A 13,083-nucleotide genomic window follows, 5' to 3' on the forward strand; every position below is an offset into this window, starting at 1 on the left:
GACGGGAAGGAGATGGTCAAGCCTTAAGGGCCTGGCCCAGGAGAAGGGGCTGGGGTTCTGTGGGACAACCCGATGTTGTGTCCCACATCAGGACAGTCAGCCCCAGGCTGTCTGAGGTGTCTGATGCAGGGCCCTCCAGCAGACCACCTGGGTCCCCACCCTGGTCCAGTCTTGGGTGAGATACTTAACTTCTTGGAGCTCAGTTCCCTCCTCTGCAAAAAGGGCAAAGTAACAGTCCCTACTCCAGTTCCCTCTCCCAGGACTGCTGAACAAGGGGAGGCTCTTGGACCTTACTTCCTGGGTTTGAATCTTAGAGCCAGCACCTGCCAGCTGTGTTCCCTTGAAGAAGCTGCTGAACTTCTCTGAGCCTCCCTGTCCTCCTTGTGAAATAGCATTTACCCCACGGTCAGTGTGAGGGTCAGGCGTGTTCGCGCACGTGAATTACTAGGCAGTGCAGCCGGGGGGACATGCTTAGAACATGGCAGCAGGTGGTACTACCACTGTGGGAAGGAAAAGCTACCTAGATAAACAGGTACCCAGAAGCCCAGACTTGCCAGAGGAGCTGGGTCCAGAGCTGACCTGGGGCAATGCTTCCTCTCTCACATAAGGACACTACTAATGGAGAGGCGATGAAGTCCTGGGTGGTCCCTGCCCTGCAAGCCACAGGGCAGGGATGTGGCACTGCACCCCCCGGCCCAGTCCCCTGTGTGGGCCAGGTTCTCAGTGGCAGCTCTGCTGCCTGCAGTCCTGAGAGCAAGGGATCTGGAGTCAGACCCAGCTTGGCGTTCAGGACCTGGGTCAGCCACCTACTGGCTGGTTACCTGGGAGCCAATGGCGCTTTCTTCCAGAGAGTGAGCTGTAGTGCACTCACCACAAGCCACAGGGTGCCTAGGAGCCTGTTAGGAAGCCTCTTCCTCTTTTGCTTGTTTCTTTGCAGCCCTGGACAATGCACCTGGGGTGGGGGTGGGGGTATCTGGCAGAGCTGACCTCCGTGGGTCTGGCAGGCAGGGTTAAGGTCTGGCAGAACTGGTTACTTCTTCCCCAGACTTCTCCCTCCAGAGATTGGGAAGTGGCTGGGCACTGAACTGCAGCTCATTCATTCATTCATTCATTCATTCAACAAATGCTTACGAAGGGCCTTTATGGGCCAGGCACTGTCCCAGGTGCTGGGATGCAGCAGTGATGGGCCTGGGCTCTGTCGGGCCTGCCCTACCTCCCTGGCTCATCAGGACCCTCTGGAGAAATCTCTTCTGAGCAGTGTGCTTCTCCTTCTGGCTTGTTCTCACAGGGACCTGAGTGAGAACACCATCCAAGCCATCCCCAGAAAGGCTTTTCGTGGAGCTACAGACCTCAAAAATTTGTGAGTACAGGCCTGGGATGGAGAGGGGCTGGGGGCTACAAGGGCCACCCCTGGCAGTGTCCTCATGGGTCTCCCCAAGCCCTGTGGTCTAGGCAGCCAAAGAGCTGGTCTGGGCTCTGAGGTGTCTGGTGGCAGCATGGTCTTCTGGAACAATCTGAGGTCAGAGGAAACAGGCAGCCTTTGGGGTTGAAGGGAGTTTCATGAACTGTGGGGTGCTTAGGGGAGGTTCTTGGTCCATGTGAATGGAGAGTCTCTGTGACCTTGCCCTCCAGTGGATTGAGAGAGCTAGATTTGAATCTTCTCTTTCAGGCACCTATTATATAAGCTGCAGCAAGTTTGTTAACTTCCCTGAGCCTTAATATATTGTTCTATAAAATGGGGATATCACATTTCCCACATAGGCTTGTTCTGAGGTTTAAATGAGATATGGAAATAAATACGTTTTGTCAAACGCTATTTAATTGTAGTAGTTTATTCCTATTATTCAAACGTATTCTGGTCCAGGCTTTTACCACCTCCTCAAGGTCTGACTACAGCAGGGACGGCACATGCCAGGGACACCTGTCACTCCCCAGCCCCCTACACCTGTAATAGACATTGGTAATTGATCACTGCATTCTTCCCAAGTGTCCCACATCACAGCCTCAGTGTATTCTTAGAGCAGCACTCCAAGTAGCCGCCGCTGGGCGGTCTCACTTGGCCCTCAGGCTGGCATCTGTCTGCCAGTTCTAGCTGCCACCGCTTCGGCGATAGACTCATTTCAAAGCTGCCAATGCCCTCTAGGTGGCCACCAAAATGTGAGGAGAGGTGCCTGCTCCCCAGGAGATATACAAGGTTAGGTAGAGGAATAGAACTTTTATTTATATTTATTGCTTTAACTAAAAATAAGAAATAATTTAAGTTCTTATTATTTGCCATTTGGATTGACCCGTTTGTACAGAACAAATGATTAGGGTGAGGCCTCTTTTTTTTTTTTTAATGAGTGGAGTGCTTGACAAAAACGTTTGGACACCTCTGTTCTCGGCAATGTGCCTCTTCTCTAGAACCTTCCTTTGCTTCACAGACAGCTGGACAAGAACCAGATCAGCTGCATCGAGGAAGGGGCCTTCCGGGCTCTGCGAGGGCTGGAGGTGCTGTAAGTGAAATGTGGGAAGGGAAGCAGAGGCCAGGAGAGTCCAGCTAACACAGGTGCTGGGGCCCAGGCCGCTGGAGCTGGGGCCTGGGAGCAGCACAGGAGGCAGGAGACCTAGGAGGCAGGTTCCGGGCCCAGGGCAGAGGCCCTGCTCTCTGCTAGTCTAGATTCGCTACCGAGGATGGGAGGACACACACTCAAGGAGTCACGCCCGCAACAGCGTGACCCAGGCTTACCGTGCTTATGATGACACCTGGGGCGAGCGGCTACATCTTCCAAGGGTTTCTGACACATGGGGAAGGACTTACTCGCTCTTCTCTTTCTGTCTAAATGCTCCCCTTTCTTCGCCAGCCCAAGCTGCATGCACACTCTCGGTCTCCTTGCTCCTTCTCCCCTGTTCTACCAGGCTCAGAGTCTGGTGCATCTGCCTTATGCCTACTGTCCCAGCTCAGGGCTTTCCCTGAGGGTGGCTCTGGGTCTCGTGCTCTTCAGCGTAGCTCCCCGGGTCCAGCTCGAGGGTGGATCATGGAACACAGCATGAGAGTCTGCTCGTTTGTCAGAGAGCAGCCCTGCTCCCCCTCCCACGTGAGCTTCTGTTGGGCAGATGCTAACGGATTCTGGTTTTCTTGTCAGGACCCTAAACAACAACAATATCACCACCATCCCCGTGTCCAGCTTCAACCACATGCCCAAGCTACGGACCTTGTGAGTCAGCCTGATGTCGGGAGCATAGCACCAAGTGTGGCCGGTGCTGGGGCAGTGGGGAAAGGAGGCCAAGGCTCCCGCAGGTGGGGCGTGGGGTGGGGAGCGGGGGCTTCTCTTCCTCTGCACCCCCAGTGACCAGCCGGGGTTGGCTGATTGCAGTTGGAGTCAGGGGAGGTGATCTAAAATGGAAGGATGTCGAACGTCATTTATATTTGATTTTCCTTAAAAAAACAAATGATCTCTTTTTGTGTCTGACAACGACTTATGTGATTCGGGGCAGTGGGTCTGTGTGAGCTCAGGGAGGTGAATCGCTGGGCAACATCCAGCCGAAGGGGTGCCCCGAGCATGCTGGGGGGGAAAGAGCAGCCGCTGGGAAGTTCCCCGCTGCTGGATGATCCCCAAGCCGGAGCTGCTGGGGCTGACTGTGCGTAGACTATGCTTGGGCCTAGGGTAGCACAAGGGCTCAGCCCGTTCTGGGTAAAGGGGTTCCCACTCTTTGGCTAGGGGCTGGGAGCCCAGGTGGGTTATGAGCCTTCCTGTTCCCCTGCAGCCGCCTACACTCCAATCACCTGTTCTGTGACTGCCACCTGGCCTGGCTGTCACAGTGGCTGAGGCAGCGGCCAACCATCGGGCTCTTCACCCAGTGCTCGGGCCCCGCCAGCCTGCGCGGCCTCAACGTGGCTGAGGTCCAGAAAAGCGAGTTCAGCTGCTCAGGTGGGTGTAGGTCCAGCCGGGGCTCTCGACTGCCCATCTTGACTGTCTATCACTTGCCTCCTGTCGCCTCCCTCCCCGTCTCGTTTCCTTCCATCACCTCCTGCCACCACGTCAACGTCGGGCCCACCCATGACGGCATGCTCTCTCCTATTACCTCCTTTCTCTAGCATCACCTCCTGCCTTATCCGTCACCTCCTGGACCACCCTCTATCTCCTGTCTTCACTCATTATTTCCTGTTCCCATCCATCACCTCCTGTCCCTACTCATCACATCCTTTCTTTACCCGCCACCTCCTTCCTTACCTGTCGCCTCCCGTCCTTATTCATCACCTCCTCCTTTACCCACCCGTCTACCCCTCCTACCCATCCATATCTCCTGTTCTCACCCATCACCTTTGTCCTCATACTCACTGGCCTTCTGGTCTTCCTGGGAGAATCCAAACTGCCCTTAAGCTCTGCAAGGCTGGGGCAGGGTTATCTCAGCCTCCCCCTACCCAGTGGCCTCCCCCAGCAGCCCCCTCACTCCCTGTGTCCCAGCGGGCCCCCCTCTGCCCCTTCCTGGAGCAGGTGCCTCCCGCCTCGGCCTTCGCACGGGCTGCTCCCCTGTTGGCACGCTCTTCCTGCCTTGGTGCTTGCTGATGCCTCCTCACCTCGCAGAGCCCAGGGAGCCTTCTCTGTTCGCTCCAGAGACTCCTTCCCTGAGAAGGGCACTCTCACAATTTGTCAGAAGTCCTCATAGCTTTGTTTCCTTTGATCTTGGTGCCCACCTTTTAGGGGAGCCAAGGAAAAGATCAGAGGTTGAATGCTGGTGAAAGTGTAAATTGTCTCAGAACTGATTAGCAGAATCTACTAGAGCCCAACATATGTCTACTCATGACTATGACCCTATAACTCCACCCTACAACTCCATTGCTAGGTACGTGCGTATGCTCGGCAAAACTCGCGTCCAAGAATATCCAAGGCACCTTTCTTTGAAACAGCCCAGAGTTGAAGACAAGCCAGATGTCCACCAACAAGCGAGTGGATTAACTACTGATGACATATCCATTCCGGAGAATACTAGCTAGCGATAAAAAAAGAGCAAACTGCTGATACACACACAACATGGGCGACTCTCAAAGATTTTATATTGAGCAAAAGAAACCAGACACAAGGGCACCTGCTGTCTGATTTCGTTCATGTGAAGTCCACAAATAAGCAGAACAAATCTTTGGTGCCCCTTGGGGAAGGGGCATGAGGAAGGCTTCCTGGGTAATAGAAATGTTCCATGTCTGGAGGACAGTTCTGTGGGTGTATCCAGAAGTAGAAACCATCCAGCTATACACTTAAGACACTTTATATATAAAGTTATACTGCAATTAAAATAATTTATAAGACAGTGGACTTCATCCTGCTTTTAGCACCTGTTGGTTGTGTGGTTTTCCACAAATTAATTAACATCGAGGACTCTGTTTCTCTCTCTTGTAAAATGGCCACAGTAGTATCATACTTCTCCTAGATTGAGTAGCAGAATTAAAGGAGATACTGAATTATGACATTTAACACAGCATGTGGCACAGAGCTTACATCCTTGGGTGACAGACAAGGAGATTCCGGCTCGAAAGTGCTGAGTGACATGGATGGGAACATGGAGCTTCAGAATGTAGGCTAAAATTTCCAAGCATATGAATCACAGTTTCATGCAGTACAGTTATGTTCAGATTCAAGTTCAGCAAATATCTAACAAGTACCTGCTACGTGCCAGGCACCCACAGAGTTTCATCAGAGCCCTTGGTGATACTGGTTCAGCCTGAGCCAGAGAAACACCATGTGCCCCATTCTCTCACATCAGCCTGTATCTCAAGAGGGAGATGCAGGCATGGGACACCTGAGGTCACAGCCCACTGTTTCCGCAGGCCAGGGGGAGGCGGGGCGTGTGCCCTCGTGCACCCTTTCCTCCGGCTCCTGCCCAGCCATGTGCACCTGCAGTAATGGCATTGTGGACTGTCGCGGCAAAGGCCTCACCGCCATCCCTGCCAACCTGCCCGAGGCCATGACAGAGATGTGAGTACAGGGCAGAGCAAGTGTGGGGATACAGGCCCTGGGGCTGGGCCAGGCTCTGGTGGTCCACCTGAGGGCTTGCACCAAGGCTCTTCTGTGGAAATGGGGAGACGCAGTTTTCCTTGGCTGGGAAAGGGTGTTCCTCCAAGGTCCACCTGTCGAGCTCAGCTGGGTGATTCTGCCAGAATTGGTTTCTTAGTATTAGCATCATTCGTAGGCCCCTTTCAGCCATGGCAGCCTGGGATCATGGATCTCACATGACAGCAGCCCCTTTTCTCTGCCTGTGCTGACCCATCTACTCCAGACAATGCATGGGAACAGGGCAAGAGAGGCAAAGGGTCTGGTTTGGGTGGGTGAGCCCAGCAGGGCCTGGGGTGACCTGATCGGGGGACTCCTCTGTGTTCTCTCTCTACAGCCGCCTGGAGCTCAATGGGATCAAGTCCATCCCCCCAGGAGCCTTCTCTCCCTACAGAAAGCTTCGGAGGATGTGAGTGCCTCCTGCTGCTTCCCGAGAGTCAGCATGGGGCAGGAGGAAGAGCCTGGACCAGGCATGCCACAACCCTGGGCAGGTCCTGACTGCCTCTGAGGGCTGAGAGGCCCTGGGCTAGCCGCTACCTGGCCTTTCTGCCCCACAGGTGGCTCATCTATGACGTGGAGATGGCAGTGGTATGACCTCCTCGCAGGGTTGTGCTGAGGCCTCAATGCTGAGCCTGAGTCTGGCATATGACCAGAGCTGATTGCCATCCTCTCATTTCAGCTTGGGCACCAATAGGAGCCATTGCGGACATGAGGGGGTGTAGGGGACAGCTGGGAGGTGGGGAAAAGCTTTGTCAAGGACCAAGGCTGGAGTGTTCTGCCCGTGCACGACCCTCAGGCTCCACAGGGAGATAGTGGCCATGGGTTTTTTGAACAGATGGGCAAGCAAGGCCCTCATTTTTCTAGTGCTCTCCCATGTCATCTGGGAGGGGACCAGGCAGGGCTTGGCGGCCTCTGAGGGATTCAGTCACCCTCTCTCCTATTCACCTTGCAGAGACCTGAGCAACAACCAGATCGCGGAGATTGCACCTGATGCCTTCCAAGGCCTCCGCTCCCTAAATTCACTGTGAGTAGCTGCACCAAGCTTCCTCGGGAGTCCAGAGTGTCCCCCAAGTTGGCCAGCAGGGCCCAAGGCCCCTCCTGTGGATGATAGAGGGGGAGCACAGACCCTGCCCATCTGGCCTCAACCAGTCTCCTTTTGGCCACAAATTCTAGAGTTTCTGTGCCTAGCACACCCTTCCTCACTGGAGGACCTTCTGGTCCTGGGAGCGGGAGAAGGAAATGACGGACTGAGTGCATGAAATCTAAGCAGAACAGTTGCCCCTGGCAACCGTGATGCTCTCTTTGCCAAGGTGGGAATTTTCCCAGCATTCTTTGCAGCAGTCATCTGACTCTGCCCAGCTTTCATGCTGGCCTGCCTCCCCGCGAAGGTCCAGCTCTCCATGCACCTGAGCCTCCTCCAAGTCACCCACAAGGGCGACAACCATCAGTTCCAATTGTGACGTCTGCCACACTTGTTATCTTTCATTCCCAAAGTGCTCTGATCCCAAGTTGTGGTGGGTGATGCAAAGAGAGCATTTTCTTCCACCTCTTCTCAGTATTTCCCTTTCCTCAAGGGTTCACTGGGGTGGGGGGTGGGGCGGGGTCTGTCCAACTACAAAACATGCAGCATCAAAACTTCATCTTGGAAATGTTACTTCATCTTTCTTTTTCTAAGAACCCTTGCTTGCACCCCTGTGTTCACCAAGCCCCTCACTCTCTGAGGCCTCCTGGTACTTTGTCTACACAAAGAGTGCATTCAGGGTGCCCTCTAGTCAGGCGAGCTCCCCGTTGGTAGGGGCCTTTGGTTACCCTTAGGAATAGTGTTTTCACCTGTCTCTTATGTGAGACAGCACTGGACACGTGCCTCACATAAATTAGGGGCCTAGGAAGTGGAATGAAATGGAACTTCTTGGCAAGAGCAGGGGGTAGCCAGGTCATGCTTCTTCTCCTGGAGTAGCGTCGAGGTGGTGGATTCTTGTGAACGGCACCACTTAGGCTGTGCGGTACAACCTACACAGTTGTACGTGATGGCCTGGTGATGGATCACTGTCACCAACGGAGGAGATCTGATCCCAGAGGCAGACTGCCAAAATGCATGGCTCTTCCTCTGAGAAGTGAATGAATCTTCTACGTCAGATATGACGATAACCTATCTAAGTGGGCTTCTTTTGCTCATGGGTTCCTGGTCACAGCCACCTCTCTACCCTATGGGAGTTTTTGTTCTGAGGTCATGCAAATAGATCTCATTGACGGTGTCCATCCACCTTGTCCGGCCCTGACCTTGTCTTTCTGCATCAACTCCTGCTCTCTCCCCTCCATTCTCTGCACAGCAGATTGATGGATCTTCCCGAATGCTGGTCATATTCCAGAGGCTTCCTGGTGCTGGATGGGCGAAGTCCAAGCTCTGCCCCATTTGTTTCCTACATTCCAGTCACACTGGGGCTCTCCCCATCGCCAGCTCAGATCCCACTGCGGGGACTTTGCTCCTGCACGCCCTCCTCTAGGAAGGATCTGGGAGCCGTGTCTGAAGAGACAGCACACACTGTTTTTGCTCAGACTGAATATGACCGGCGGGGGGTGGGGGTGGGAAGAGGCTGAGGGGTGGGGTGGGGGGGAGGGTGGCTACGGGGGCTGCTTGTGTTATTGAAAATAAAATACACCACACTTCCCAACCCCCCTTGACTCTTTCATTGTCTGCCTGAACCCATTCCTGCCTGCATGTCTTTTTTGAATCTATTTTTTTCTAATACACACATTTGTGCTCAATCTGGAAGACCGAAAATACTACAGTGTAAAAAACCCGCCTGCAATCCCACCACCCGGATCTCAGCACAGCAGCACTTCGGTCCGTTTTCTCCTGGTGTTTTTACTGTGCCTGCAGACTCGGTTGACGTGCTGGAACTCGTATCACACGTGCTGTCTGGCTTGAGTGTGTTTCTGTAATTCTGTGAAAAAGAAATGTTAACTATTCCTGCCTATGAGATTTTTCTCTTCTTTGAACAGTCTCTTTTTGGATCTCGAACCAGATTAATTTTCCACAACGTTCCCCGAAGGGTCCCTTTGCAGGCTTTTGTGGGAGCCGTGTGTGAGGACAGGAAGTGAGGGCTGCGCCTGTTGTAATGGGGATCACGGCTGCCTGGAACCCATAGGGTACCTTTGTGCAAACTGGGAACAGGCGACCCTTGTTAAATACACTGTACTGCCATCTGCTGGGAACCTGTTACAACAAACCTACAGGCCGTGATGGCTTAGCAGCAGTGCCCTTGTGTGGTGCACGACTTGCAGAGCAATGCCTGGCCTGGTGGGCTACCCTTTAACTCTTCCTTTCTGCTCCCTTTTCTCCAGGGTCCTCTATGGGAACAAGATCACAGACCTCCCCCGGGGTGTGTTTGGAGGCCTGTACACCCTACAGCTCCTGTAAGGACCCCTCCGAGAGTGTGCTTGGGCCGGGCCCCGGGAAGGAGCCACTATTCCTTTGGCCTCTCAGACTGGCCTTTTTGGCCTCTTTGGGGTTGGGTGCGAGGGGCGTTCATTTGAGGTAAAGAGCCTGGAGGAAGTCAGACCTGGTAGGGTGAGAGGCTATAGAGCTCTGCAGAGGCAACTCAGAGCTGACAGCAAAGTGCCTGAGCTGAGAGGCTGATGCGATGCATGAGGCCCGTGTTCCTGAGGAGCTCAGCATGGCTGGGAAAAGAGCTGTGTCCTGCAGGGGGACACGCAGGCCCAGCTCAGCCTCCTTGAACCGAGAGAGTTCAAGCAAGGGTTCTCTCCTTGCTTCAGATCCAAGAGACATAGAACCATACGCTCCATCTCAGCTGCCTGGGGAAACCAGCAGAACTCTGGGAAAGAGGAGGAGCCTCCCCAAATGTCTTTGGGAGGTGGCTTTGCTACTGTGCTCTCTGCTTTCTGAGAATCCCGTGGGGCACCTCTAGCAGTTCTTTGAAAGAGAGGAGTGGGTGGCTAAAATGGTCCCGGTGCACAGAGAAGGCAGTTGGAGGTCTCAGCTGCTCTGTGTGGAGTGGACACCCAAAGTGCCGGATGCCCTAGGAAGGTGCCAGGACGTGTGGATAGGTCCGATGCTGTGCCTCTCCCCTTACCACCTGGCCCTGGCTCTGCCCACAGGCTCTTGAACGCCAACAAGATCAACTGCATCCGGCCCGACGCCTTCCAGGACCTGCAGAACCTCTCGCTTCTCTCCCTGTATGACAACAAGATCCAGAGTCTCGCCAAGGGCACTTTCACCTCCCTGCGGGCCATCCAGACCCTGTGAGTGCCCTCTGCCCCCTTCTCTCTGTCCCAGCAGGTGGACCTAGGGGAGGTAACAGCCTCCAGGTACAAGTGACTGTCTTGCCCTGTGCCTTTTGCTCTTATGGAAGAAAGAACACGGTCTCTGGGTTAGATGAACATGAGTTTGAATCCCAGCTATGCTTCTTATTGGCTGTGTGACCCTGGGCAAGTTAATTTGCTTCTCTAGACCTCAGTTTACTCATTCATAAAATGAGGATATCATCTTCTCCATAAGGTTGTCATGAGACTAAGGGGGATATTCGTACAGAGCTTAGCTCATCGTAAATGCTTCTTAAATGCTGGCTACAGTTATTATTATTATTAGATAGGTTAAAAACAACTTAACTGATACATCAACCAATACCAGCTAATTATTATTATTATTATTATTATTATTAGATTCTAAGACACATGTTGTTTCCATGTTAACAGCTCTGAAATTGGGATGCATATTATAAACGATGGCATATTTACTTGGCATCATTTTATTTTTTCTTGATAATGCATAAAATAATAATGTGTCTTGCAATTGATAATGTCTTAAGTCAGATGAAATCTAGTAATAGCAATGATGGTTACAAATTAAAAACTAGAGAGCAACAGCTCTAGGAATTTGTTTCAATCTTTTATTATAGAATATTACAAGCATATTAAAAGTAGCATAGTGACCCTCCCAGTACTCATCACCCAGCTTTAACTCATGGCCGGTCTTATTCCATCTACACTTCCTCCTCTCCCATGCCTCCCAGACTATTTTGAGGTAAATCCCAGACATCATTTATCATCTACGCAGACCTCATACATATTTATAAAAGGCAAAGATTCTTTAAAGGCAGAACCATAACACTATTATTATATCTAAAAATTTAACAGTGAATTCCTTAATATCATCAAGTATCTAATTACTGTTTGAATTTCCAAGTGTCTCATACATTTTATACAATTTTTAAAATAATTCATTTGAGTCAGAATTTAAATTAGGCCTATGGCAATACAATTGGCTGGTATTGGTTGATGTATTACTTAAGTTGTTTTTAATCTCTAGGTGACCTCTCCATCTCCTTCTTCCTTGCAATTCATTTGTTGAAGGCACTGGTTATTGGTTTCCCCAGCTTGGACTTTCCTGACTGTGTTCAGGGAATGCGGTGTAGTTTTACACGCTCTCCTGTCCTATCTCTGTCCTGCCGTAGAACTGTCGATCTAGGAGCTTGGTCGGGTTCCGATATTTTCCTTTCTGTTTTTGGCAAGATGACTTCATAGGTAGGATTGTGTACTGCCATCCGGAGGCACACGATGTCTGGTTGTCTCTTTTTATGTAATAAACACAGCCATTGATCTCAATGCCTGGACCCATTCATTCATTATGGGTCTGGAAATGGTGATATTTGAATTCTAACATTCCTTCTTCCTTTGATAATGCTGTTGTGGTCATGCTATAAAAAAGAGTCCTTACCTTTTAGCTGGAATGCTTCTGTAGAAGGAAATTTCCTGTCATCTACTATTCTGTTAAATTTAGGCAATTAATTACATGGTGTCCTTTATTCTACATCTTTAGTTCTGGGACCTGTAGTTGGACTCGATAGGCTAACCTGTGGGTCCTGTGATGTGTCCTTGATGGGCATTTATTATTAATCAGTATTAATATTGTGGCCATTGTTGTTGTTGCCATCCCTGCCACACTGTTTATCCGCTGGGCAGTGCTCTCCGTCAGATAATATCCGCATAGAGTGCTGGGTTAGGTGCAAAACAGGACGGGTAGAAGGTACAGCTCCCGCTCCCTGGGGACCCTGCACGTCAGTGGGGGTGTCAGCCACAAAGACAAACTCATTAAAGCCCACCCGCCTGCGGCCTGCTCCTGCTAATTAATTTACTTATAGCTAGAGAGAGGAAGATGGAGCACCACCGGGAAATCCTGCCAAGTATGTGAAATTGGAGGTTACAGGCGGACATGGGCAAGGTGGGGTATTTTACAGTCGGCAGAACATCCGACAGAAACGCACTAAGGAGATTTCAAGGCCGGGGACTCATGCACAGGAAAGCCTGGGGGTGGGGATGGCACTGGGGGTCTCATGTGAGGAGCATATTCCTCTCAAGGTGGAAAGAGAGGGAATAAATCACGTGGATGTGCTCACCGAGGGTGGCCTCTGTGTCTATTTACCTGGCTGGAATGGATTTCTTAGAGTGCTTCTGCTTTCCAGACACCGTACCTGAGATCTTGGCCTCTGCTACCAGGGCAGAGCTGGAGCAGAAGGCTAGAACGGGAAGGTTTCCCATAGATGGGATATAATACATATACTATATGTTAAATATTAAATATACAGTAGCTAATAAATAGTAGCAATACTGATAACAATAGTCACCTCTGCTTATTGAGCCCTTGTTAAATGCCAGGCCACTGTTCTTTACATGTATTGTCTTATTTAAAACTTAATTGACCTAGGGAGGTAGGTTCTATCATCCCTAACTTTACTTATAAAGAAACTAAGGCAGAAAGAGCTTACATGACTCATCCAAGGTCACACAACATCTAGTAAAGCAGGGACTTGGTCCCAAGCATCTCTTCAGCATCACTGAGAAAGTAGTTAGCTTCTTCCACAATTATAAGAATAGACCTCATTATTTAAGGCTGTAAAACAAAACTGAATTTTCATGAACAATTATTAACCTATTAACAACTCAAGTGCAGTTTGGAACACAAATGAAAGAAACGCAAATCCAAGTTGCAATCAGATACGCTTATTTCAGCTTCAGATGGTAAAACCCCTAGACT

At 51.1% G+C, this 13,083-nt stretch overlaps 1 protein-coding gene across 7 annotated transcripts in view; it reads left to right on the top strand.

Moving 5' to 3' along the window:
- The window catches only part of SLIT1 (slit guidance ligand 1), a 152,442-nt gene that overhangs the window by 98,512 nt on the left and 40,847 nt on the right, over positions 1 to 13,083 (top strand). For all 7 annotated transcript variants that reach the window (XM_039871623.1, XM_039871625.1, XM_039871624.1 and 4 more), the window contains 9 exons: positions 1,289 to 1,360; positions 2,424 to 2,495; positions 3,126 to 3,197; positions 3,748 to 3,911; positions 5,807 to 5,954; positions 6,367 to 6,438; positions 6,982 to 7,053; positions 9,375 to 9,446; positions 10,149 to 10,292. In XM_039871623.1, the coding sequence (XP_039727557.1) occupies positions 1,289 to 1,360; positions 2,424 to 2,495; positions 3,126 to 3,197; positions 3,748 to 3,911; positions 5,807 to 5,954; positions 6,367 to 6,438; positions 6,982 to 7,053; positions 9,375 to 9,446; positions 10,149 to 10,292 (888 nt within the window). The remainder of the gene's footprint in view (positions 1 to 1,288; positions 1,361 to 2,423; positions 2,496 to 3,125; positions 3,198 to 3,747; positions 3,912 to 5,806; positions 5,955 to 6,366; positions 6,439 to 6,981; positions 7,054 to 9,374; positions 9,447 to 10,148; positions 10,293 to 13,083) is intronic.

The sequence above is a fragment of the Pteropus medius genome, unplaced genomic scaffold (assembly GCF_902729225.1).
Source record: "Pteropus medius unplaced genomic scaffold, Ma_sr-lr_union100, whole genome shotgun sequence".
NCBI lineage: Eukaryota > Metazoa > Chordata > Mammalia > Chiroptera > Pteropodidae > Pteropus > Pteropus medius.